At 52.7% G+C, this 27,044-nt stretch overlaps 1 protein-coding gene across 1 annotated transcript in view; it reads left to right on the top strand.

Annotated features, from left to right (window-relative positions):
• TTLL1 (TTL family tubulin polyglutamylase complex subunit L1) overlaps window positions 1-25,224 on the top strand; it is a 33,558-nt gene extending 8,334 nt beyond the window's left edge. The window contains exons 2-10 of the mRNA XM_069490353.1: window positions 628-744; window positions 6,834-7,042; window positions 7,647-7,827; window positions 10,369-10,503; window positions 11,129-11,237; window positions 15,289-15,432; window positions 17,726-17,812; window positions 20,368-20,531; window positions 25,012-25,224. Coding sequence (XP_069346454.1) covers window positions 632-744; window positions 6,834-7,042; window positions 7,647-7,827; window positions 10,369-10,503; window positions 11,129-11,237; window positions 15,289-15,432; window positions 17,726-17,812; window positions 20,368-20,531; window positions 25,012-25,141 — 1,272 coding nt within the window. The 5' untranslated portion in view covers window positions 628-631 and the 3' untranslated portion in view covers window positions 25,142-25,224. The remainder of the gene's footprint in view (window positions 1-627; window positions 745-6,833; window positions 7,043-7,646; window positions 7,828-10,368; window positions 10,504-11,128; window positions 11,238-15,288; window positions 15,433-17,725; window positions 17,813-20,367; window positions 20,532-25,011) is intronic.
• Window positions 25,225-27,044: the final 1,820 nt, after the last annotated feature.

Raw genomic sequence — 27,044 nt, 5'->3', positions numbered from 1 at the left:
TGGGAGGCATGTGGTCACAGAGACACTTAAGGTCACACTGCAGTTACAGGCCATGCCCAGGGAGGGGAGAAGGACACAGGAGCACTCTGATCGGGACAGGCATGCTGACTCCATTCACACTTCAGAAGTCAGCTCAAGGGTCCCCCACTCAGGGCAACCTTCCCCACCCGCCCTGAGCAGGGCCCATCCTCCTGCCCGGCTGGCATAGCCCCACATGCCTCTCCTTTGTGGTTCTCGGCACGTTTACAGTTGAACGCTTGGTGATTGTTTATCTCCCACTAGACCAGGGTTTCTCAGCCTTGACACAGGTTGCCATTTGGGGCTGCATAATTTGCTGCCAGGGGCCATCTGTGCGTTGTCAGAAGTTGAACAGCGTCCCTGGCCCCTACATGCTAGATGCCAGAGGCATCCTCCTCCCCAGCTGTGACAACCAGTATGTCTCCAGACATTGCTAAATGTCTGCTGGGGGACAGAATCGCCTCTGGTTGAGAACCACCGCGGGGTAAGGTTGAGGTTGGGGTGGGGAACATAAGCTCGTTTCCTGCGGTGTTTAGAGGATTCCTTTGGTTTGAGGGGCAGTTAGTTGATGTTGAAGTTTCAAAGTTCTAACAACTTGATCTCTTCCAGGATTATGGCAGGAAAAGTGAAATGGGTCACTGATATCGAGAAGTCAGTGTTGATCAATAACTTTGAAAAGAGAGGATGGGTCCAAGTGACGGAAAATGAAGATTGGAATTTTTACTGGTGAGTATAAAAGGCAGGCTCTGTTGCTTTTCTGAAGCTGACCTGTCAGTATGATTAATCTATGGCGGATGCAGAGTGTGCCTTGTGAAGCACTGTGTCGTCAGAGGTCGGGGTCTTCAAGCCGTCCGCCATGCTGTCCCCCAGCACACGTTTTTCACTGGGGCACGTCATGAGTGCACACGCTGTGGGGTCCCACACCCGCTGCCTGTCAGCCTGGGACGTGAAGTGCAAGCTGTATCCGCACAGCCGAGTGTGTTAACACTCTGGAAAATCTGGGTGAGAAACAGGAGCCCCAGCGCCCGCCTTCCAGCGAATGAGAGTTCCAGTCAGTGCCCGGAGGGATGGGAGACGCAGCGGGGAGAGCGCTTTTGCCAGCTTTTGCTTCCCTCTCAGGTGCCAAGAGGGTGCTTAGTTGGACTGATCAACAAACGATACCAACAATGAAAGAGTGAGACTAGGACGAGACAGCAGCCTGGCACTGACTCTGGGCCCACTGGACCCAGATGGGAGCTTGAGATGCGCCCTGTACTCCTCTCTCTGCCTCCCCCACCTCATGGGGTGAGGTCTGTGTCCTCCTCCACTCTCCTCTTTTCTTCTTCCATGGTGGCCTCGGTGCCTGGTCTGCTCTCTCTCTCAGTAGAACAGGATTCCTGGGGGGGGGGAGGGGCAGCCTCCCTGCTCTGGCACACCTCTACAGGCAGACCTGCAGCTGTATCTGGCCGTTGCTTCTGCAGCTCCGGCCCTGGAGCGTTGCAGTGATTCCTCAGGTGTTGGGGGCTGGGAAGGGAATATACTGGGGCCGATGGGGATTTTCCACCATACACAGCTCCTGGCTGCTGCCTTGAGAGACGTTACTGGGCCTCTCCGAGCCACTGCCCTTCTCCCCCACCCCGCCCTCAATGCATGAGGCTGCACATCTTGTTTTTGTGTTCGAGACAGGGTCTCACTCTGTTGTGCAGGCTGGAGTGCAGTGGCATCATCATGGCTCACTGTAACCTCAAATTCCTGGGCTCAAGCGATGCTCCTGCCTCAGCCACCCAAGTACCTGAGACCACAGGTGTGTGCCGCCACACCTGGCCAATTTTTCTATTTTCTGTAGAAACAGGGTCTCGTTATCTTGCTCAGGCTGGTCTCAAACTCCTGGCTTCAAGCAGTCTTCCCATTTGGCCTCCCAGAGTGCTAGGATTACAGGCGTGAGCCACGGAACCTGGCAGGTGTGTCTTTCTTTGTTTACCTACTAAGGCATGTCTTTGTACATGGTGTACTTCTGCCTGCCCCATTCCTGACACACACACACACACACACACGCACACGCACGCACACGCACGGCGAACCCATCATCAGAGATGGCGCATCCAGGGTTGGAAGCCCAGACTCTGAGCCAGATCCTGCCTTAGTTCCCATCTTGGCTTCTCTGTGTGCCTGGCATGCAGTAGGCGCTCTGTAAGTGTGTGCTGTCACTATCTGTTATGCACCAGTGTGAGGCTGCTCTGGGAGTCACCCCTGCCTCTCAGGCTCCCAGGTGGCATTATTCAGTTGCCGTGGCAGCAGACACTGTGTGCTGTCATGTCCCCCACCCATCCCCTCTTCACATTATACTGAGAACCCTTGAAAGTGAGGTCTGGCCTGGCTTATTTCAGCGTCTCCAGAGCCTGGCATGGGCCTGGGCACACGGTGCACTGGCACCCAGCGTCTCTCTCCAGGAGTGAGCACAGGGATGGCCCTTACTTTGCCCCTAACGACAGTTAAGTCACCTCTGTTTTAAACCACAACTTAGTTTGTCTTCAGGAGCATGGAGTGCAGATAGAGCATTTGTAGTCACTCAGCACCTGCGTGTGCTTTGGCATCTAGTTTGCGTGCTTACCTCTCCCAGCTAAAATGCAGTCATTGATCCCGAGTCCTGTTTTATAGGCGCTCTGAAAGAAAAGGCTGAATGAGACGTATTTGAGATGACTTGCAGCCCACAGCTCTGTGCCATGGGCTCAGCCAGTGCTAAGTTCTTCTGATAGACTCTTAGCAGGTAACCTCTGCCTGGGCAGGGACCGAGCGCCTCCCTTCTTCATGCCACATGAGAAGCATTTTGGAGCTATTCTTAACAATAGTAACAAAAGAGAGATAATGAGAGAGAGAAGAAAAAAGCTAAGTGGTATAATAGCTTTGGCTATTTGATATCTTAAGAGCTCCTGTTCTAAGTATTAAGTGTACTGTCAGGAAAAATTGGTTAGGATAAAATATTGTAAACAAGTAAATGTTAAACAGTATTGGAAAGGTTAAGTACATTAACTGAGTGGATTATGGTGCAACCATAAAAATAATTATAACAATTATAGTGCAATTTGGAAAATTGTATAACAGTAAGTAAGAAGTAAGAAAAACATATTATGAAATTGTGTTTGTATTCCATTAACAACTGCAAAAATAGCTGGCATATGGGCAGGAAGTAGAAGGAATGCGAAACATGAAAATAATGACTGTGCTAGGGTGGGTGTATTAGTTATCTATTGCCAAATTAATGCGGCGTAACAAATGCTACAAAACTTAAGGGCTTACGACAACCATTTTTTATTGTTCGTGAGTTCATGGGTTTGGCTGGGTGGTTCTTTTGGTCTGGCAGGGCTCAGCTGATCTTGTCTGGGCTCACTCTTGCATCTGCTGTCAACTGGTGGTCCTCTGGGGCTTGGCTGTCTGCGATGCCCTTGGCTGGGGCAACAGGGACTTTTTCACTTATCTCTCATGTCCCTCCAGCCGGCCAGCCTGGGCTTGTCCTCATGGTGGGGGCAGGGGTCCAAGAGGGAGAGTGGGAGCTCTCAAGGCCTTTTAAGGCCTCGTCTCAGAATCAGCACATCACCACTTTTGCCACATTATTTTTGGCCAAAGCAAAGCAAAGATCAGCCGAGATTCAAGGGGTGAGGAAATAAATAGACTTTACCTTCAGGCGGGAGTTGCTGCAGAAATTACAAGGGTTACGGAAACAAGAGGGCTGGGGAGTTGGGGCCATTTTTATAATCAATCTGCAGAGTAGGTAAATGTTTCACTATTATAAAGGGCATCTTGGAGAAATGACCAATTCCAGGCATAAGGAGGAAATGTACAAGGTGAGCTTGGAACAGCTTATTGTGCCTAAAAGCAAGGACTTCATTGACAACTACCGGAGTCACATTAAAAGGACTAAGGAGACAACTTGAAGAGCTCTTTTGCCCAAAACAGGGTCAATTTGAGCATCAGTAAGAATAACTGCAACAGACTGAAACTCATCAATGTGTTTGAATCTATGAGTTCATACAAATACAAAACCAAAATCCCCCAAAAGCTGCTTACCCGGTTTGTGGCAGATTAAAGATGGCTGCAGTTTTTGACACCACTCCCCTCTAAAGGTGGCATCTTTGTCCCCTCTTCATGAGTTTGGGGAGGCTTTTTGACTGCTTTGACCTATGGACTACAGTAAAAATTATATGTGTCGGCCCAGGCCTTAAACTAGTAGGCCGGGCGCAATGGCTCACGCCTGTAATCCTGACACTCTGGGAGGCCGAGGCGGGTGGATCGTTTGAGCTTAGGAGTTCGAGACCAGCCTGAGCAAGAGTGAGACCCTGTCTCTACTAAAAATAGAAAGAAATGATAAGAACAACTAAAATATATATATATATATATATATATATATATATAAATTAGCCAGACATGGTGGCACATGCCTGTAGTCCCAGCTACTTGGGAGGCTGAGGCAGGAGGATCGCTTGAGCTCAGGAGTCTGAGGTTGCTGTGAGCTAGGCTGACGCCACGGCACTCTAGCCTGGGCAACAGAGACTCTGTCTCAAAATAAAAAAAAAAAAAAGAAACTAGCAGCTTCCATTTCCTCTGTTGGAAACACACAGAAGCCCTCAGCTGCCCTGTGAGGTGACCGTCCTGAGGCTGTCGTGCTGCCGTGACCACAGGTAGGTGCTGAGCATGGCAGTTGCAGCTGCACCCAGCCTTCTAGTCATGCCCGCCAAGGTGCCAGACATGTGAATGAAGCCTTCTTGGGTCCCCAGACCAGCCCATGTGCTGGCTGAAACTCACCGAGTGACCTCTGTCAACACACGAGCAGCAGTACTGCCCAGCTGAGCCCTGCCCTGATTCTTGACCTACAAAACCACAAGATCCAGCACAAAGGCCGTCATCCTAAGCTGCTAAGATTGGGGTAATTTGTTGTATAGGTAACAGAATGTAGCATGTGACACGCCTCAGGGGTTAAGGAACCTGCTTGTCATTTTGAAATACTGGTAAAGGAAAGAATCAAGCACCGATGCTGTGTTTCCTCTATGAGCTGTTTCTCGAGGCATCTAAATTGTTGATGAAGGGAAGTTTCTCCTTGTAGAATGAGAAAGAATATTGCCGTGAAAAAACAAATGTAAAATTTCTCATCACTAATCTTTATTTTGATTGTATGTTCAAATGGTGATACTTTGGATATATTGGGTTAAATAACATATTAAAATTATTTTCACCTGTTTATTTGTTTATTTATTTATTTTTGACAGAGTCTCACTCTGTTGCCCAGGCTGGAGTGCCGTGGCATCAGCCTAGCTCACAGCAACCTCAAACTCCTGGGCTCAAGCGATCCTCCTGCCTCAGCCTCCTGAGTAGCTGGGACTACAGGCATGTGCCACCATGCCTGGGTGATTTTTTTCTGTATATTTTTAGTTGTCCAGCTAATTTCTTTTTAATTTTTTAGTAAAGACGGGATCTCACTCTTGCTCAGGCTGGTCTGACCTCAAGCGATCCTCCCGCCTTGGCCTCCCAGAGTGCTAGGATTACAGGCGTGAGCTATTGCGCCTGGCCTGTTAGAAATATTTTAGATGAAACGATGTGATGTCTGGGGATTGTTTCAGAAAAAGCCAGTGCTGTGTGGCATGGCCGAGTGTTGACTGTTGAAGCTGGGTAATGGGGTTCCCTTACACTCTCTCTCTACTTTTGTGTGTGGTTGAGCTTTTCCATAATAAAAAGTCAAAAAAGATTCCCTTTATTTATTTTTTTATGTTTTTTTTTTTTTTTGAGACAGGGTCTCACTCTGTTGCCTGGGCTGGCATATAGTGGTGTCATCATAGTTCACTGTAGCCTCACACTCTTGGCCTCAAGCGATCCTCCTGCCTCAGCCTTCTGAGTAGCTGGGACTACAGGCATGCACCACCATGCCTGGCTAAGTTTTTAAAAATTTTTTTGTAGAGACAGGGTCTTGCTATGTTGCTCAGGCTAGTCTGGGACTCCTGGGTTCAAGTGATCCTCCTGCCTTGGTCTCCGAAAGTGCTAGGATTACAGGTGTGAGCCACCGTACCCAGCCTGATTACCTTTATTCTAATGATCGTGGAATCCAAAGAAACCCCTTGGGTGCTCTGGGCACCCTCTTTCGGGTGGTGCTGTTGGGTGGTAGTAGGGTTGGGGGGACAGGGACCACAGCCAAGAGGCCAGGTGGCAACCTGCTTTGTTCTGTGACTCACTGGCTCCTTGCAGGGCCAGCCTGTCCCTCCTCCATATTCCTTCCATGTCCCTCTGTGGGGCTGGTGAGGACAAGGGTATGACAGGGAGATGGTGGCTTTCTTAGAGACTTGGAAGGAATCCGTTTCTCTTTCAACACTGTTGTCTCCATCTCCAGCAAGCTCTTCAAGAACATGAAATGCTGACACAGGGCCCTTAAATAACCCCTGTGATTTTGGTTTTAAGGGGTCCTTGACCTTCCTGAATTGGGTGCAAATGTTGCATAACTGAGTTTCCTAATTTCAGAGTCAAAAGGGTCTGTCTTTTCGTTCGTTTATTTCATTCATTACATTATCAGTCATGTTGTCACTAATCAATAAACATGTATTGAACACCTACTCTGGGCCAGAGAGTGAAACTGTTCAGGGTACAGAATCAAAACAGCTCCTGCCTCACACGGTCCAGCTCACGCGAGTCCCTGCACAAGCGTTCCGTGCTGCTGGGGGCGTTGAGGGAGTAGCGGGCGAGGGTGCTGAGGTGTGGGCCTCCTGGTCAACGTTCGAGGGGCCGTGACGGGCACTGCCACCACATGGACGTCGCCGCTGGGCTTCATCCTGCACACTCTCTGTGCTGTCTTTCAGGATGAGCGTGCAAACCATCCGAAACGTGTTCAGCGTTGAAACCGGGTATCGGCTCTCAGATGATCAAATAGTCAACCATTTCCCGAACCACTATGAACTGACGCGGAAGGATCTGATGGTGAAGAATATTAAAAGATACAGGAAGGAGCTAGAGAAAGAAGGGAGTCCGCTGGCAGAAAAAGATGAAAATGGAAAATACCTCTACCTGGGTTTGTGCCTTTTCACTGGCCTCACGTTTGTAGTTGTGACTGTGTCTGTGCAGGGTGTGGTGGGCACTTGTTTCGTTTCAGACATCTCCAGAAATTTCGGGGGCAACCGGGGCCCAGGTTTAGAGTCTGAGTTTCTGTGAGTGCCTTGGGAATGGATGTGCTTTGTGGGTGACACTTCCAGAGCCGCACACTGCCACAAGGGGTCAGCATGCGCCTGGCCATACGCAGGGACGGTGTGTCCCTGTCCCATCTGGTGATAAAAGCTGGACTGACTGCTGGTTAGCTGCAGAATCCCTTCACATACCTGGGCGGAATTATATAACTGACCTCTCTGGGCCTCAGTTTCCTTATCTGCTAAATGGGAATAGCAGTGCCTAGCTCACAGGTGGCTGTGGGGGTTAAATAGAACGGGTTTGTAAAGTGCTTACAGCACGCAGAGCTCGATCAAGGTAACTTGTTGGTATTAGAAGTCCTTGATCTGTAGGCGCTGGGAGCGTGTGCGGGGGGGCTGAGGAAGCAGCCCCGGAAAAGGCCGTGCAGTGTTTTCTGTTCGTGCCGCTGCCAGGCTGGCTCATCGCCAGCGCGGGGTGTCTTTCCCTTTCAGACTTTGTCCCAGTCACCTACATGCTGCCCGCCGACTACAACCTGTTCGTGGAGGAGTTCAGGAAGAGCCCGTCCAGCACCTGGATCATGAAGCCTTGTGGCAAAGCCCAGGGAAAGGGCATCTTCCTTATCAACAAGCTCTCACAGATCAAAAAGTGGTCTCGGGACAGCAAGACGTCTTCGTGAGTGTGGGAAGCCACCCGACCTGTGTGCTGGGAGCCAGTTAGCGGTTCCATGCCTTTCTGCAGTCTTTTGGCCATGAGCTGGGTGGCCCCCGCTCTTAGGGGTGTGCATCACTTGTCACAGGGTGTCGCAGCGGGGCTCAGTGGCTGTAATGGTGTGATTACTCACAGGCCCTCCCGAGGTTAGTTGAGAGGGAATGGGAGTGGGTCGCCAGCAGGGGCCTTGCAGGCACTCTACTTCACAAGCTGGCATGGGACCCCCTCAGTCGTGGGAGTTCTGAGGCAGCAGGGTGTGTGCTCAAGTCCTGGGGGCTCAGGGGGTCCTGGGTTTGAATCCCAGTCTGGCAATTACTGGCTCAATACATTTTGCTTTTAGACCCTCGGTGCATCACATTCTTCATCTGGTAAACTGGGAGCCCCAGTAGCACCGTCATGGGGTTGTGGTGGGGCGGAGTGAGCTCACAAGCATAAAGCGCGTGGCGGGGGCCGGCACACCCCAGCGAGCGGCGGGTCACTGTCCTCATGCGCTAGTCTGCAGGCCAGGTCCAGTGTCCTCCTGGGTTTGCTGGCTCCTCTCTGCCCCTGCAGTTTGCTTAGCTGCTTGGAAGTGCCCAGGGGCCACTGGGACAAAGCCTCGGTGTGAGCCTTTCCAAGTGGGGCAGATGACTTACCTGTTAGGAGTTCCCAGGGTGGCAGGGGACGCCTTCTCATTGTGTAGTGCATTACACTTTGCTAGCCCCCAGATAGTCACGCCCAGGGAGTACTTCCCTGAATGGGCTCCCCGAGACTGTCTTGCAGCTGCTGGCACTGCCCCCTGGCCGCTATCCCTGGTAGCTACCACCTCACCCCCGTTTTCTCCCTGGTGAACCAGCCTCTCACTTTGCGAGAGGGAAGGAGCTTGTCACCAGCCAAATAAATACCCCTTTGGTCTTCACTATCAATTTTTCTTAATTGACTTTATTTTTTAGAGCAGTTTTAGGTTGCACGGAAGGTACAGAGAGTTCCCACGTGCCCTTCCCCACATGTGCACAGTCTCCCGTGGTCAGCACCCCCCACCAGAGTGGTATATTTGTTACAAATTGATGAACCGACACCAACACATTGTCATTGTCACCCAAAGCTGGTATTTTATATTGGGGTTGTCTGTTGGTGTCGTCCATTCTTTGAGTTGGGACAAACATGTAACAACATGCACTCACCATTACGGTATCATACAGAGCAGTTTCACTGCCTTGAAAATCCCCTGTGATCTGCCTATTCATCCCTCCTTCCCCCTAATTCTGGCAACCATTGGTCTTTTTACTGTTTCCATAGTTTTGCCTTTTCCGGAATGCCGTATAGTTGGAATCATGCAGTATGTAGCCTTTTCAGATTGTCTTTGTTCATTTGATAATATGCATTTAAGGTTCCTCCATGTATTTTCATAGCTTGATAGCTCGTTTCCTTTTAGCACTGAATAACATTCAATTGTCTGGATGTACCACAGTTTATCCATTCACCTACTGAAGGACATCTTGGTTGCTTCCAAGTTTGGGCAATTATGAATAAAGCTGCTGTGAACATCCTTGTGCAGGTTTTTGTGTGGACGTAAGTTTTTCAGCTCCTTGGCGTGATTGCCAGATCGTATGGTAAGAGTAGGTCTAGTTTTGTAAGAAGCTGCCGAGTTGTCTTCCGAGTGGCTGGACCACTTCACATTCCCACCAGCAATGAATGGGAGTTCCTGTTGCTCCACGTCCTCCCCAGCATTTGGTGTTGTCATTGTTCTGAATTTCAGGCATTGTGATAGGTGTGTGGCATCTCATTGTTGTTTCAATTTGCATTTCCCTGATGTACGAAGTGGAGCATCTTTCCATAGGCCGAATTGCCATCTGTGTATCTGTTTTAGTGAGGTGTCCGTTAAGGTCTTTGGCCCACTTTTTAATGGTGTTTGTTTTCTTTTTTTTTTTTTTTTTTTTTTTTTTTTTGAGACAGAGTCTCACTCTGTTGCCCAGGCTAGAGTGAGTGCCGTGGCGTCAGCCTAGCTCACAGCAACCTCAAACTCCTGAGCTCAAGCGATCCTCCTGTCTCAGCCTCCCGAGTAGCTGGGACTACAGGCATGTGCCACCATGCCCGGCTAATTTTTTCTATATATATTTTTAGCTGTCCATATAATTTCTTTCTATTTTTAGTAGAGATGGGGTCTCGCTCTTGCTCAGGCTGGTCTCGAACTCCTGAGCTCAAATGATCCGCCCACCTCGGCCTCCCAGAGTGCTAGGATTACAGGCGTGAGCCACCGCGCCCGGCCATAATGGTGTTTGTTTTCTTACTGTTGAATTTTAAGGGTTCTTTGTATATTTGGGGTAACAGTCCTTTATCAGCTATGTCTTTTGCAAATATTTCCTCCCAGTCTGTGGCTTGTTTTTTTATTTCTTGACAGTGTCTTTTGCAGAGCAGAAATGTTTAGTTTTAATGAAGTCTAGTGCGTCAATCCTTTCTTTCATGGATTCCGTCTTTGGTGTCATATCTTTTACCATCTAATTTTGACTTTTCTCTGATGCTTAGGTTTGTGTCTCAGTCTACTAAAGAAGCCTACGTGATCTCTCTCTATATTAACAACCCGTTACTAATTGGTGGGAGGAAGTTTGATCTGCGCCTGTACGTCCTGGTGTCTACCTATCGCCCACTGCGCTGTTACATGTAAGAGGCCTGAGGGTTTGTTTCCATTCTTTTTTTTTTTTTTTTTTTTTGAGACAGAGTCTCACTCTGTTGCCCGGGCTAGAGTGAGTGCCGTGGCGTCAGCCTAGCTCACAGCAACCTCAAACTCCTGGGCTCAAGCGATCCTACTGCCTCAGCCTCCCGAGTAGCTGGGACTACAGGCATGCACCACCATGCCCGGCTAATTTTTTCTATATATATATTTTAGTTGGCCATATAATTTCTTTCTATTTTTAGTAGAGACGGGGTCTCGCTCTTGCTCAGGCTGGTCTTGAACTCCTGACCTCGAGCGATCCACCCGCCTCGGCCTCCCAGAGTGCTAGGATTACAGGCGTGAGCCACCGCGCCCGGCCTGTTTCCATTCTTAAGGTTGTGTTTTAACCTTGCTTCTTACTGCTTAGCACCATTGTAAGGTTTAGTGCAACAGTGTATGCGCAGTGCCTGGCACAGGGTAAGTACTGAGGAAAATAAGAGCAGTTAACCCGGATGCTAATGTGAGTCTTACAAATAAGAAAGCAGCTCTTTTAAAATTTTAAAAACAAAAAGCAACTCTTTTTAGAGAATGAAGTGGTACATTTTAGTTATGTTTTCCCTCATCCCTACATAGGTACAAGCTTGGGTTTTGCCGGTTTTGCACGGTCAAGTACACCCCGAGTACCAGCGAGCTGGACAACATGTTCGTGCATCTCACCAACGTGGCCATCCAGAAACACGGGGTGAGTGCGCCGTCTCTGCGCTATGCAATGGGATGACCTTGTGGGCTTCTTTCTTTTTCTGTTTTTGCCAGAGAGGACAGGGCAGACGTAGGAATGATATCCAAGCTGTGCCCTGACTAAGGCCCTGGCACCGAGAGGACTGGGGGCTCTAAGCCTCAGGCGTGGCTGTCCTGGGGTCATCAGCTGAATGCCGGCATTCACAGTGTTACCTTACAGGGTTGCAGGGGGCGTTGCACGAGATGATTTATCTGCTTGGTCATTCATCCATTCCACAAGTTTGGACCGTCGCTGACTTCACGGTGGGTGGTTGGGCTTACAGTTCTTCCTTACCATGGTACGAGAGCAATGCACATCCGGTAGAGACCGTACTTCGAGTACCCGTGCAGCAGTGTGTTCTTCACTTTCAGTACAGCATTCCCTAAATTACATGAAAGAGTCAGTACTTTATTATAAAATAGCCTTTGTGTTGGGTGATTTTGCCCAGCTGTAGGCCATTGTAAGTGTTCTGAGCACATTTAAGGTAGGCTAGGCCAAGCTGTGATGTTTGGTAGGTTAGGTATATTAAGTGCATTTTTGTCTTACGATATTTTCAACTTACGGCAGGTATATGGAGACATAGCCCATCGTAAATTGAGGAGCATCTGTACTCATTGAGCACCTGTACGAGTTGGTCCCACTCTAAGTAAGATACAGTGATGGGCAAAGACTGTCTTGGTAGCTAATGTCATGGAGCCCAGAGCTTCTGGGGGAAAGACATTCATCAGATAATCACACTGATGAACGTAATTACAAACTGAGCTGCTTGCTCTGAAGGTAGGGAAGCCACACCTAGAAGAGCGTAGAACCAAAGGATCCCCTCGTCCGGTGGTTGGAGAAGGCTTCCCCGCAGAGGTGGTGTTTGAGCCGGGATCTGAAGTACGAGCAGGGATGATCCGGAGGAGATGGGGGAAGAGCTTGAGTAGGGGTGTGGCGTGTGCCAAGGCCCCATGGCAGGGAGGAGCACCACAGGAGCCAAAGGGAAGTCAGGGTGGCTGGAGCCCCGGGCGCAAGGGCAGTGGTCCAAGAGGGAGCAGCAGAGGCCGGCGAGGGTGGCCACACAGAGCTTTGTGGGCCCTGTTTGGGTCCGGGGTTCTAATCTAGTCCCAACACATGCCGGAGGTCTCTTTTCCTTGTGAAAGGCTCTTCCTCGTATTTGAATCTTGCTTTAATGGAAGCCTTGAATGCCCCGTCTTTTTTATAATTTGAGGAGTTAAGAGAGTGAGTATTGGTATAAAATGAGCTTTTCTGAGTAACCTGCTATAGAGTCTGGTCAGACCAGGCTGGGCTCAATCCTAGGCCCATGGCTTCCCTCTGTGTGACTTGAGCAAGTCACCAGCCCACCAGGCCTCAGGTCTCCCCATGGAAGCCAGGGATTCACCTTGCTGGTCCTGGGACGACTTCAGCTACTGTTTACCGAGGCCGAATGGCTTCCATGTGGGCTGACTGTGCTCACCCACGTGCCAGGCCTTCCTGAGAGCAAACCAAGCAGGGGTCATTGGCACAGCTCTTAAAGGGTAGAACAGGAAGGACTCGGCCAGGACTTTATTAATGGGAATTGGGGAAATGATCTTTCAGGCAACACAGCACAAAACCATCAGCCTTTCCCGAAGGCCGAGCAGGGTCATCGGAGCCTTCGTGGCCAGGGGGCGCATGTAGCACAGTGGTGGGCGTTGGGGTGGAACGGCGTTGACCAGCCACAAATCCACCGGCGCTGGTGTCCCTGAGAACCACGCGGAGTGTGCCAAGCCTCCTTGATCTGGGGGCGCCAGACTGAAACTGGAAGGGGCCTTCTTGGGAGACTGCTTGGCTGGGTCTCTTATTTCCATCAATAAGAAACAGAAACCAGGCCGGGCGTGGTGGCTCACGCCTGTAATCCTAGCACTCTGGGAGGCCGAGGTGGGCGGATCGTTTGAGCTCAGGAGTTCGAGACCAGCCTGAGCAAGAGCGAGACCCCATCTCTACTAAAAATAGAAAGAAATTATATGGACAGCTAAAAATATATATAGAAAAAATTAGCCGGGCATGGTGGCTCATGCCTGTAGTCCCAGCTACTCGGGAGGCTGAGACAGGAGGATCGCTTGAGCTCAGGAGTTTGAGGTTGCTGTGAGCTAGGCTGACGCCACGGCACTCACTCTAGCCTGGGCAACAGAGTGAGACTCTGTCTCAAAAAAAAAAAAAAAAAAAAAGAAACAGAAACCAGTTTTTTAAATCCCCAGGAGGAGCAAGCATAGGCAGTACCTTAGCTTGGCACCTCCACAAAGCACTAGAAGTGGCCTTGCTTTTCATACGGTTCTATCTGTAAATGCTGCACTTCCAGCGGGAGAAAGTGCTTTCCCTGATAAACCTAAGCTTTAGCCTTGAGTGAAAGCTTCGCACGGCTCCATTTTACGATTGAATAAAGAATAGATGTCACGCCGAACACTGGGATGTTGTAAAGCAGCCCTTTCTCCTGGTGAGGCTGATGAGCCGCACCCCTGCTGGCAAGAGGGTGCTCCCCAGCCGGGGAGGTGGCAGTGCAGAGGACCGCTGGTGACAAGAGGGCGGGGCCTCAGTGCTGGGACAGGTGCAGGTGTGGGGGTTTGAATGGGCAGATTGACCCTGCTGCAGGGCTGTGAGGGCTCCCTGGTGTCGGAGGACCAGGGTCAGCAGGCAGAGAAGGGGAGAGAGTGCAGGGTGTGTCCAGATGTGTGGATGTTTGCAGATTGATTTGATGAATTGTTTTGAGATAATTGATAAAATAATGTTCTTACAGAGCAAAAAACCGGAGATATTTACTTGCTTTTTATATCTCCACATGTGTAAGACAGTGTTTTGCTGTGTATACTTTACGTTTCTAGAACTTTTCCTTCCTTTTCATGATTATTATTTTTAGATTATATGTAATGTAAAATTTGCTATTTTAACCACTTTTAAGTGCACAGTTCTAAGAACATTCACATTGTGCAACCATCACCACCATCCGGCTAGTTTAGCAGAGACGGGGTCTCGCTCTTGCTCAGGTTGGTCTCAAACTCCTGAGCTCGAGCAATCCTCCCGCCTCAGCCTCCCAGAGTGCTAAGATTACAGGCATGAGCCACCATGCCCAGCCAAAAAGGCACTTTTAAAAAATATGATTAATTCTCTGTTTGTATCTGCTTTGAGTCAGTGGCGTTTGTTCATTAGTTGGCTGGTTTTGTTTTGGTTCACAGTTCTCAACTTTATACTTAGAAAACGAAATTCTCTAGCTCTTTGCCTTCAAAGGCGAGCAGCGTATGGAGAATTAATTTCCAGGGACAGTGAGATAGGAAGAGCACTGAGCTGGCACCAGAACCATCCCAGCGGGGGGAGAGCTCGCGCCCATCACGGCCTCTCTGAGCTGAGTCGTCTTGCCTGCAGCATGGGACGAATGGCGGCTTTGCAAGGTTGTTGGAGAAATACCTGTGTGGTGCTTTTAAACTGCAGTGTGTGACACAGCTGTCTTAGGTTGGCTTCCCCAGGAAAGAGATGGGGGCAGAGATCAGTGTGCAGGAGGTTACGGGGCCCAGTGTCAGGGCGGCACCTGTGAAGGAGAGAGGAAAGCGGACCCGGGAGACGAGGGTCAGGCCGAGGTGCTGCTGCAGGGGAGCCCCGCTGGCCCCGGTGCATGGGGCTGGGGTGGCCCTGCAGAGCTGTCCCCAAGGGAGGCGTCAGCCAGTCACCAGGTCGTGCCAGCTGACCCAGGGCAGCTCCCAGGAGGGTCTCAGCTAGAAGAACGAGCGCCTTGGTCTCCGAGGCGGTCTGGGCAGCACCGCACTGCACGTGCTGTGAGTTGTGAATGATTGATTATGAGAATGTGGGGAGCCGAGCGCTTTAAAAATATGCACATACTAGGAGGCCCAGATCTCCGCGGGTGGGGGTCCCGTTTGCCTGGCGGGACGCCTGCCCCACGCCCAGGAGGCGCTCCAGAAATGTTTGAGGAACGAGAGCAAGTGATTGGATTCCTCTGGGGCGTGTGGCCTGAGGGGACCCCCACCCCGCCCCCTTCCACCGCCAGGAGGACTACAACCACATCCACGGGGGCAAGTGGACTGTGAGCAACCTGCGGCTCTACCTGGAGAGCACCCGTGGCAGGGAGGTGACCAGCAAGCTGTTCGACGAGATCCACTGGATTATCGTGCAGTCCCTCAAGGCTGTGGCGGTGAGTGTGGGCGTGGCGGGAGTGTGGGCGGTTCTCAGACGTGTCCACAGTGGGGTGCTTCTGTTCTTTTGCTAAAAATACCTGTTTTCACCTTCTTGCTGCCTACATGTCTGCCAGAGGCTGAGGTCATTTCAGGAAGGGACGGGGCCAGCTTCCGGCCAGGTGCCACCAGGGGAGCCGGGCAGCCTCTCCGGTGTAGCCACAGGCCCTCGGCGCCCTGCGGGAGTGCTCAGTCCCCTGGACGCCATTAGCTCCACCTACACCCACTGAGTCGGTAGTGACTATTCTGGCACGAACTGGTATTTGGAGGTGGACTTCCAGTGGCCTCCTCATTTGGGGGCATCTTTTTATGTTGGTTTTTTTTTAAGCCAGGGAAATTTAGCAGTGGGGCGTTGTATACCAACTTCAGTGACACTCATGTTAATAAGTTCTGATAACCCACCACCATCAGACCAGCTGGGGCATCTTGACTTTGTTATTTCATAGATATTTAGGGTTGGAAATATCCTGCCTCTTCTTTTTTCTTAACCTCACGTCTTCTGTTTGCTTGCTGGTTCACAGTGTGCATTCGTGTTTTGTTTTGTAGTTTAAAGCAGGTGCACACCTTTCCCGAGGCCGGGGTGGGGGAAGGAATGTTCGCTGAGCACTGCGCCCAGTGCCGGGCAGCCGGCGTCCCTGCGGCGGTTGGTTTCCCCGTGCGGTTTCAGGCCAGGCCCCACCACGGCCCGACGGGTGACTTTGCCCCAGGACCCACCCTTTCGGACCCTCAGGCACCTCATCTGTGAAATGGGGACCATGACACCAGTGTCTCGGGTGGCTATATGAACAAGTGCTCTGTAGAGATTAATTCAACTGTTGGGAAGAATTCAGTGCTGTTAATCCCCTAACACACGTGACTATGTGACTCTTTGTGCCTGATTAGACCAGCCCTTTCCGTCCCCTGCTTGGCCCACTTTAGTTTCCCTTGGATTGACAGAACTTTGAGAAAAAGTTGGCTGTTTAGTCAAGAAAATCCGTGTTCTCTATTCTGGCCTTCTAGCCACTGTATCTCCTGAGCTGAAAAGCTGTTCGATTTCTAAGGCTTTTCAGGTCTTTGGAGCAGGGCTTTATTTGTTATTTTTATTCACTTAGCAAACATTTTATCACCCGGTTTTTACCAGGTGTGTTGTCTTCAGAGAATCTAGAGCGAGGCAGATGGAGAGACAGGCACGTGAGAGGGGCCTGGTGCGGGACGGGAGATGGGGTCTCAGACCACGGGGGCCCGGACCCAGAGCAGCAGGCGAGACAGGGAAGCTGAGAGCCACGGTCTAGGAGGATCAGTGTGCTTGGAGGGCGAAACAGACCAGGGTTTGGGGAATGACAGGTGGGTTAGCAACTTCCTGTCTTACAGACACTTTTGGGGACAGTGGTCTGGGCGCTGGCAGGGGTTAGGACACCAGGCTTTCAGTGGAAATGTAATTGCACTCAATTATGTGAGGAAACAGCCCGGCAGAGCCTGGCCTTCCTCCCTCAGTAAGAAGGATGGCCCTGGCCCTGGCCCTGGCCCCCTGAGGAGTTTCCAGCTAACCAAGTGTCTTGTTGGAGCGGAGTCCACACGCGCACTAATGTATGGAAAGGCCTCACTGCCCCGTCTCCGGCTCACTGACTGGGGTGCACGGAATCTCCGGGGAGCGTGTAAAACTGCCTGCTGGGCCGCTGCCAGAGGTTCGAATCCAGGCAGGCTGGGCAGGGCCCGGGAATCTGCATGTTAAGCAGGCAGCTCGTGTTTCTTACGTACCTGGAGAACAGTTTCTCCAAGGTCTATCTAGGTTAAATGGAATTGAAAATTACAAAGGAAATTCAAGAACTGTGAGTAGACAGATTTACCTTTGTCCCTGGGAACAGGTTCACAATCTGGGCCAGAAGGGGTAGCAGGCGCCCTGGAGGGGCCAGTGTTTGTCTGTGCTGAGGCGGCACAGGCCCTGCCTGCCGGTTTCCGGGCCTGGGCCGGATGTCTGTCCCCTCGGAGGACAGTCTCGCGCTGACGGAGGTGCTCGGTGCTGGTGGTCTGAAGAGTGGGGTGTCGAGACACCAGCCACTGCCCCATTGGTTCCCGCCGGCAGGTTGGGGACAGTGCTCAGTCCCTGAGCCCCGGGGAGGAAAAGGGGAGGGAGGGCAGGAGGTCTTTGGGGGTGGAGGATGGGAGCCCTGGCCACAGGCAGGCAGGAGGAGGGGCCTGCTGGTCCCTGAGGTGTTGGTCTCAGCGGTGCCCTCGGACACTGGCTGTGTAACCCGCCAGTCACTGTCTCTGCAGCCGGTGATGAACAACGACAAGCACTGCTTTGAATGCTACGGCTACGACATCATCATCGACGACAAGCTGAAGCCCTGGCTGATCGAGGTAACTGTGTCAGCACCTGTACCCGGTCACCCCCACCCTGCCCCTCCATATGCTCCTGCCCAGAATTGGGCTTGGCAGTCCCCTGGCCAGCTTGGACAGTTTGCTGGTGGTTGAAGTTTGAGGGCACCCGGCTCTCTCACCTCTCGGGAGCCCCACCCACTGAGAGGGGGCTGTGGCCCACCTTCACATGAGCTTGGTGGCCGTGTTGCCCCAGCCTCCAGGGTGCTTCCAGGCTAGTGTGGGCTCCCTCAGTCCTACACCCTGTCCCTGGGCCCTGCCCTGTCCCCATGCGGGGCACTGTTCCTATCCAGGAAAGGAGCTCACAAACTTGGAAGCCCCTGGCCAGCGGCAGCACGCTATCCAGAGATGCGGGGCGTGCGGTTCTTTGGCATATGTGAGGGCGTAGTTGACAAGCAGTTCATCTGCCTGTTTCAAGGAGAGAGGTTGCAGTGGTGGCTGTTCCAGAAAGAGCGAAGTGCACACACTGCATACCCTCCCTGTTTTTGTTTTTGTTTTTGTTTTTTTAGAGACAGAGTCTTGCTCTGTGGCCCAGGCTGGAGTGCAGTGGTGCGATCATAGCTCACTACAGCCTCCAATGCCTGGGCTGAAGCAGTGCTCCCGCCTCAGCCTCCCAAATAGCTGGGGCTACAGAGATGGGTCTCACTTTGTTTCCCAGGCTGGTCTCAAACTCCTGGGCTGAAGCCGTCCTCCTGCCTCGGCCTCCCAAAGTGCTGGGATTACAGGTGTGAGCCACTGTGCCCAGTCCCACCCTGGCTGTTTAGTGGCACCTTTTCCTGGTGCCAAGCCTGGAAACCGATGCTGCATCTGCAGCAGTGGGCACAGGTGCACCTGTCTGAGGCCCAGACTTCAAACCGACCTCGCTAAGGTTGCCCTGCGGTTGATTTGAAGCCAGGAGGCGGAAGTTCAGGCCTCTGAGAGGACACAGCGAGGAGGAAGAGCTTCACACCTCTGGGACATCAAAGCAAAGGCACTCTAGCTTTGTTGGTTTATCTCCCTGCTGATTTGGAGGTGGACGGCTCAAGCTCTTCAGCCCGGTCACATTTTGAGCCAGGACACCAGAGTCTCCAATAGTAGGTTGTAGGGAAAGTCAGCAGGAACCCGCTGCAGGAAGATGCTGGAAGAGCGAAGTTATCAGAGAGCGAGCTGGTTCCATAATGGTCCAGGCAACGTACTTGTCACGCTGCCGAAGCTGTGTGTGTGTGAGGGGGAGTAGATATGCAACATTTGTATTTTCGTGTCCTCCATCTTAAATAGAGTAACTCGAAGGAAGTGACACTTTCCTTGATGAGCTAGGATATTAATTGTGAATATTACTTCTTAATATAATAATTCTTAACTTTGCATATTCATAAGAAGAATTACAGCGTTGTGATATACTCAGTGGTAATTTTGGGGACAGCTGAGATCCATGCAGTTCCTTGGCCCTGTGCATGTCAGGCCCCTGCGGGCGGCAGCACAGAGACAGTCTGACCGGAGCAGCCTGGACAGCTTTGCACGTTTGCTGCCCGAGTCTCCACGGCCCGGAACAGCTCACCAGGCAGTTGACCGCAGTCACCGGAACGGTCTGCCTAAAGTACACGAGTGACTAGGTGGTGCCTGAGGGCCTGGGGACGCTCCTTGGAGTGAATGTCTGCATTTGAACATGTGGACTTTGTGACGCGGCTTAGCTTCCCAGAGGGCTTGTGGGACCTACTTTCCATGTGTTGGGCGGGTTGCTCATTTGGGTCCGAATGCTGCTTTATTGGTGAGGTAGCTCTCTCAGCCAAGCAAGGAATTATAACCATACTTAAACCCCACACTGCTGCATGGTCAGGGTCCTCGGTTCACTGGTCCTAGCAAACCTCTAGGCGGCTCTTGCTACTTAGGACAGAGCTGATCACACAGGTAAATGCTGAAATTATATCTGTGATGTGTGTTGACCCAGAATTTTCATTTACGTGATAGCTGATTTGTAAATCCTAATCCTGTCTTTAAGTATTATTTATATTTCTTTGAACAACTAACAAAAGTAGGTCACAAAATGCTTCCTGTACAAGTTGCTCTGAAAGTATTAGATATTAACAGTATTGGCCGGGCACGGTGGCTCACGCCTGTAATCCTGGCACGCTGGGAGGCTGAGGCAGGAGGATCGCTCAAGGTCAGGAGTTCGAGACCAGCCTGAGCAAGAGTGAGACCCCATCTCTACTAAAAATAGAAAGAACTTAGCTGGACAACTGAAAATATATATAGGAAAAATTATCTGGGCATGGTGGCGCATGCCTGTAGTCCCAGCTACTCCGGAGGCTGAGGCAGAGGGATGGCTTAAGCCCAGGAGTTTGAGGTTGCTGTGAGCTAGGCTGACGCCACGGCACTCACTCTAGCCCAGGCAACAGAGTGAGACTCTGCCTCAAAAAAAAAAAAAAAAAAAAACAGATGTTAACAGTATCAAATGATGACACTTTATCTGAACTGTAGCCGGCGCTCTCTCCTGCGGCGCACGTTCATCCCGGAGGAGCGAGCGGTGCGAGCGGGAACCGTGGTCTCTCCCGTCACAGGTCAACGCATCCCCGTCTCTCACCTCCAGCACTGCCAACGACCGGATCCTTAAGTATAACCTGATTAATGACACCCTCAACATCGCGGTCCCTAACGGCGAAATTCCAGACTGCAAATGGAACAAGTCCCCCCCAAAGGAAGTTCTTGGCAATTACGAAATTCTGTAAGTTTTTGTGGGACTGTGCACTTGTCCTTCTGTGTGTCAGGGTGACGTATGCCAAGGTCCCATTTGGGTTTTCTGGGCATATGTGGACTCACCTTATTTGGGCAGAGTGTTTTATTTATTGATGACATTATGGGCTAGATCACGAGGCAGCAGAAAAGCAGTTTGGGTGCTAGCATTACCGTTGTCTAGTCTCCTGCGAAATCAGTGTTTCTGAGGCACTTGCCACATGCCAGGCTCTGCGCTGGCTGCTGGGACAGCTCGGAGCAGGGTGGGCGGGGCGCTCGTCTCTCGTGGGTTGCTCACGCCCTGCCTCCACCACTCGGAGCCGGGTGACAGTGAGGAGCTCACTGCCACTGTTTGAGCCTCAGTCGGTACACCTTTAAATGGGGATAAGAAGATCTGCCTTACAGAATGGGAAGGAAAAAATGGTAATAGAGCTCATCTTTGAGGGCTTACCACGTGCCAAGAACTGTGCTGAGTGCTCTACGCACATTGTCACATTACTGTCCCTAGTGACCTCGTGAAGTAAGCGGGGATATTAGCTCCATTTAACAGATGTGGAAACAAAGGCTTATGGCGGTTCAGTGGCACGTTTGTAGTGACAAGAGTGGGAACAGAGTGAGAGCCCGTCGGGAGGGCAGTGGTTGAATAAAGTGTGGCCCGTTCCTGCGATGGGCTGTCGGGCGGCCGTCAAACAGACTGACGTAGAGCTATACTGCGGGGCCTGGGAGGCTGGGGGGGAAAACAGATTGCAGAAAAGGGTATGTGATATAATCCTTACAAAACAGACAGCTCAGAGCGCCATGTGTGTACACTGCCGTGCGCGTGGCCGAGTGGGGCCACATGGAGGGACACGCATGCGTCAGCGTGGCTGCTGCGAGGGCGGGGGGTGGAGAGCCAGGGAAAAGAGGACAGTGGGCGTGTCAGGATCACACTTATATACTTCTGTCAAAGCAAAAATGAGCATTCCGTCTAAAATTTTAAACAAAGGAAGAAATATTTAGTGAAATTCATATATACGCACAGATCTCAGGCTCACAGCTGGCAGACGCTGCTGGCGGGAGAATTTGAACACAGGCCCTGGACGCTGGGCCCACACCCAGCCGCCCCCACCTCTGCTGCAGGTGACGTGGGCTATTGACGAGTGTGCGCAGTGGCTCATTTGGGGCAGGGAGGAGAAGGTGGAAGGTGACTTCAGAAGGGAAGTGTGTGGGGCTTCCTGGCAGTGCTGGGGCCTCTTGCAGAGGGTGGTGGTCATGAACTTCAGGCCCCCCAGTCAGTGCGGTTGATCATTCCCTCCGCCATGGTCAGCTGCCTGGGCTGGGAATGACCGGGGTGGGGGCTTGCGGGCAAGGAGGATGATGAGAGAGACAGGGCACAGGAGTGCCCGTAATGGCAGAGGGGGACAGCGGGGCAGGGACAAGGCCCGGCTGGTGGGCAGTCCTAGGTCTCTGGGGAAGTGAGCCGGGGGAAGGATTGTTGCTGTCACCGACAACCAGGAACCAGGAACCTGAATCTCTGAGGAATTAGGGGCAGGGACCTGGAGGGTCAGAGGTGACCACAGGAAACAGGGAGTGATGGTGCCGACCTGCCTGGGAAGTCGCTGGGAGCTGTTAGAGAGGAGGCCCCTCCAGCCCGGGCGTGTGGAGAGCACACAGCCCCCCACGAGGGGCTGCGAGGAGCCAGCGGGTGTGGGGAGAACCGGGAGCCTGGTAGAGCAGGAGGCGCGGCGGGCCTGCAGGGCTGAGGCAGAGGCCTCGGGGTTGCTGGTGATGGGCGGAGAGTTCCGGGGTGCACAGAGGAAGAGTTTGGGGATGGGGGCAGACTGGGGCGTGTCCAGAGCTGCTTGGGGTTGGCAGCGAGGGCGATGAGGGTGATGTGAGGGTGGGGGACGTCAGCTGCTATGGGGACCTCGGGGCTCAGTTTTCAGGGCCTCTGTGGTGGGGGGGCTGTGGGGACAGGACTTGTCGGGAACAGGAGGGCCTTGGTGGGCCCCTCTTTAGTCCAGCTGAGGGTGGCAGGGAGGCTGGCTTGTCGGGAGCCTGTGGAGCCTTTGCCCCGTCCAGCCGTGGCCTCCTCCAGGGAGTGGGCCAGGCAGACGCGCCTCACTGCTTTGAGATGAAGAGATGACAGGTGGCCCCTCCCCGGTCCGTGCAGCCATCCTCCCCGACGTCTGTGAGCTGACGGGAGGCTCTTGTGTAGACCGGCGGTCCCTAAGCTCTCCCCCGCGGGGCTCGTTCCCCCGCGCTTCAAGTGACCTGTCAGAGTCTCCCGTGCCTGTCCTCAGGTGTGGCCTCCTGCCGCAGAGGGGGTGGTGCTGACTGGGAAGAGCCCCCATCGGAGGGGTGCCCTCGGGGTGGGCCGCACACACAGGAGGAAGCTGGCAGTGCGAGCCCGTGCGCCCGAGGCCACAGCGCGGCCCAGCCCCGGGAGCAGGCGCTCTGCTGCGGCCCTGGCGCGGGCGACACGAGGCCTGGTGCTTTGCAGCTGCTGCCTCCAGGGCCCGCTTCTGAAATGTTGGCTGTACGTTCACAGTTTTTTAAAAAAATACTGTCCGGAACCCTAACTGTGACTAGATTCTGCCTGTCAAAACCCAGGAGAGAAGCCTGCGAGAGTAGGAACTTAGAAGACCCGTCCTGGCTCTGCCTGGTCCTCCTGTCCATCAGCTCAGAGAGTGGCCAGACCGGCCCTGGGAACAGCCCACCCTGGGTGTCAGCTGCCGCCAAATGCTCCGTTTTGTTTGTTTTGTTTTTCAAGCAACACAGACCGGCACAAACGCTCAGTAAACTGGTACCCACATGTGGTCCTTTTCTCCACCCATTCCGCGATCTCATTCCCTGCCCTGGAGCAGGCTGCTGGGGGCGACCACGAGCCAGGCGGGTGGTCACCCCTGCCGTGGGTCAGTACCGTAGGCAGGGACAGGCGGGAGCGAGATAACATAGGAACCGGAGTCCGGGGGCTCCAGCAGTCCCTGGGGTAGGGGTGTCTGACCAGGAGAGCCCCCACAGGTGGAGCCGTCAGTGTCCCTGGGGCGTCCTCTGTCCAGCTTTGCTGTGTCATGGGGACTGTGGCCACGTCTCTCCTTGGAGAGCCAGGGAGGAAAGCAGGGCCCTCATGTCGTCCTGACGTCCCCACCCCAGCGCAGTGGTCCCTGGAGCGTCTGCCGCGCGACAGCACGGGCCTGCTTCCCTTTCAGTCCGTCTGCCACCAGAACCCCCGTGTGGAAAACACGTTCTTTCTGTTTATTTCCTCACTCCTACTGTGAGCCAGGAAAATGCATTCTTCAGCCTCAGACGTGTCTGACCCGTACCCCATTCAACATGCAGGTTCTGATTTTGGAAATAAACATATAACAGAATTACACCCTTTTCTAGAAGTCAGCAAAATTAGCATTTGGCTAATGCAGCCTAACTGAGCATCTGAGTCCTTTTGTGTTTGATATAAACGTCTGTGTGTAACTGAGGGTCCTCAGTCAGGATGGTCAGCGTGTCACACCCAGGGCTGCACTCTAACAGTGGGCAGAAATGCCCTTTATACTCTGCTGCAGGACGAGCTCTGAACTCGGGGTCAGGAGTCCTGGACATTAACCCTGCCACAGACCGGCTGTGGGACCCAGGGACACCGAGCAAGCCTCTAGGACCCGGTTCCTCAGACGGGGGGGGTGCTGACGCCCGCAGTCTGAGTCTGCAGGGTGCTGTGAAGTCACCGTGGGGTGGGTGGCCCCACTCATCGGAGCCTGCTCTGCACCAAGGCCTGCACCAGGCGCAGGCAGCATTTCACCGCCCTCGGGGACCCAGGGGAGGGGGCCCTTCCCCATCGGGAAAGGCCAGGGACTTGCCCGGATGCCATGACCCCTGGGGCCGGGAGAGCAGAGGTGCTGGGACAGTTCCTCCCACGCAAAAGGCCAGGCTGTGTTCCCCACACGGCATCTCCACAGCACTCACGCGGCCTGAGGCACGGACGCTGATTGGGAAACAGGCAGTTAAAGATAACGGGGAGGGGTGGCCTGGGTCACAATGCCCAGGTCTTGTGCCCTGTGAACTGCAGGGCCTGTCTTTGTCCTGGTCCCCTCCTGGCAGGTCACTCACACCCCCATTCCGAGTCTGAAATGGGGTCAGTCACCCCTGTGCGCAGGTGCTGTGTGCAAAGTGAGTTCTGCCTCTCGCTACCCTGGACTGATGCGGTGTCGTCGCTCATTTCCTTTGGTGTCACTGCCAGATTTGATCTGGTGGCCTGTATAAAATGCCAGCTGCAGGGAGGGCAGGTAGGGAGGACTGTCCACAGTAACAACCCAGCACGGCTGTGCTCTCGGGTGGTGTTTGGGGGGGGTGGGCTGGTGGGCTGCAGCTAGGCAGGGCGGGGGAGCCAGCACCTGGTCAGGCTGCTTGTCTGGTGACATCGCCTTTGCCACACAGCAGCACTTCTTGCCGCTGCCTCTGAGGGAGCTCACTGTGACCCTGGGGCTGTTTGTTTCCAGGTACGACGAGGAACTGGCCCAGGGTGACGGGGCTGACCGAGAGCTGCGGAGTCGTTCGGGCCAGTCGCTGGGGCCCAAAGCGGGTCGATCGAGAGACTCGGGGAGAACCGTCCTCACAACATGGAAGTGACACCAACCTGGACATGTCGAGGCCACTCACTCTGCCTGGGCCCCTGCTGAAGACCTATTTTGAAATTTCCTTTTTCTAGAGCTTTTTTCCTTTCCTAAGCCCTGTAAATAAATAAAGGCACTTCTTTGAAAGGTTATGGCGTCTGTGTCATCAGTGCTAGAAGAGCCGAGTGACATAAATGTATACGACTAGCTCTTTTTTTTTTGAGACAGAGTCTTGCTCTGTGGCCCGGGCTAGGTGCCATGGTGTCAGCCTAGCTCACGGCAACCTCAAACTCCTGGGCTCAAGGAATCCTCCTGCCTCAGCCTCCTGAGTAGCTGGGACTACAGGCATGTGCCACCATGTCCAGGTAATTTTTTCTATATATATTTTTAGTTGGCCAGATAATTTCTTTTTATTTTTAGTAGAGACGGGGTTTCGCTCTTGCTCAGGGTAGTCTTGAACTCCTGACCTCGAGCGATCCTCCTGCCTCGGCCTCCCAGAGTGCTGGGATTACAGGCGTGAGCCACCGCAACCTGCCCACAACTAGCTCTTTTGACAGAAACTAACAGCTCCAGGCTGGGCGCGGTGGCTCAGGCCTGCAATCCCAGCACTTGGGAGGCTGAGGCAGGAGGATCACTCGAGCTCAGGAGATGGAGGTTGCTGTGAGCTGGGCTGACGCCACGGCACTCTACCCAGGGCGACAGTGAGACTCTGTCTCAAAAAAAAGACAGAAAAAACTAACAGCTTCAGCGTATGATTTAGTTTATTATAAGGTATACACATTTTAAAATATTTTGCACTAAATTAAAACAAAAAGCCTATTTTACAGAATAATGCTGCTGTGAGAGAATAATGTGTTTAACCTGACGGCTATTTTAGTTTCATTCCTTTTTACTGGAGCATGATTTTGACCAAAACGGGCCACTAGAAATATTCCTCAGCAACTTATCTTCACAAAGGCCCTTGTCTAGGTGCCACTTCACCTCTGTAGATGAGTCTGTCTTAGATTCAAGCAGATGAGCACAGACAGTTCCTGCTGTGAGGCTCTGCGACGTCAGCGTCTGGGTTCGGCGCACTCAGAGGTAAGTGCCGTGGCAGCCGTCTTCGGGGACAAGCCGCGTGATGTGGTGTGTCTACGTGAAGCCACCCTGGAGTCCAGTGACCCACAGCAAAACAGGAGGAACCTGAGTCCACCGGGTAGACTGATGGCTGCATTCGAATAACTCCTAAGATGGGCGGGTGACTCTTAGTAAGTGCCTTTTCCCGGTGTCGTATCTGCCGCCGCTTACCGAAGCTGCGTGCACGGTCTTGAATCTATCTTTAAAACCCCCAGCCAGGCGCTGTGGCTCACACCTGCAATCCCGGCACTTTGGGAGGCCGAGGCCGAGGCGGAGGATCGGAGGATCACTTGAGGCCAGGAATTCAAAACTACCCTGGGCAACACAGTGAGATCAAATTAGGTGGGCACGGAGGCCCAGGCCTGCAGTCCCAGGTTCTCGAGAGGCGGAGGGGGAAGGATCTCTTGAGCCTGGGAGTTCAAGGTTACAGTGAGCTATGATGACGCCACTGCACTCTAGCCAGGGAGACAGGGTGAGAGAGACCCATTTCAAAAACAAAACCAAGAACTCCCTACCTATTTCGATGTTAGTAGCAGGACTTTGGTCTCTCAGGGTACATCCCTCAGACGGGTCTTCCCCTGGTGCCTGCGCAGGCCGAGTGCGCGGGTGAGACGTGTGCTGAGTGAACGTGTTGTGTTGTGTGTGTGCGCGCACAATTTTAATGATGTTTCACTGGCGATAGGGAAAAGGCCCTTCTTAGCGCGTGTGGCAGAGGTGGGGATGGCAGTAACGATGTAAATGCACTTGGTGCAACACAAAGTGAAGGCAGCAGACACGACTGGCACTGAGCCAGCTCCCCCAAA

The sequence above is a fragment of the Eulemur rufifrons genome, chromosome 16 (genome assembly GCF_041146395.1).
Source record: "Eulemur rufifrons isolate Redbay chromosome 16, OSU_ERuf_1, whole genome shotgun sequence".
Classification (NCBI taxonomy): Eukaryota; Metazoa; Chordata; class Mammalia; order Primates; family Lemuridae; genus Eulemur; species Eulemur rufifrons.
This window is presented reverse-complemented; position numbering and strand designations above follow the sequence as displayed.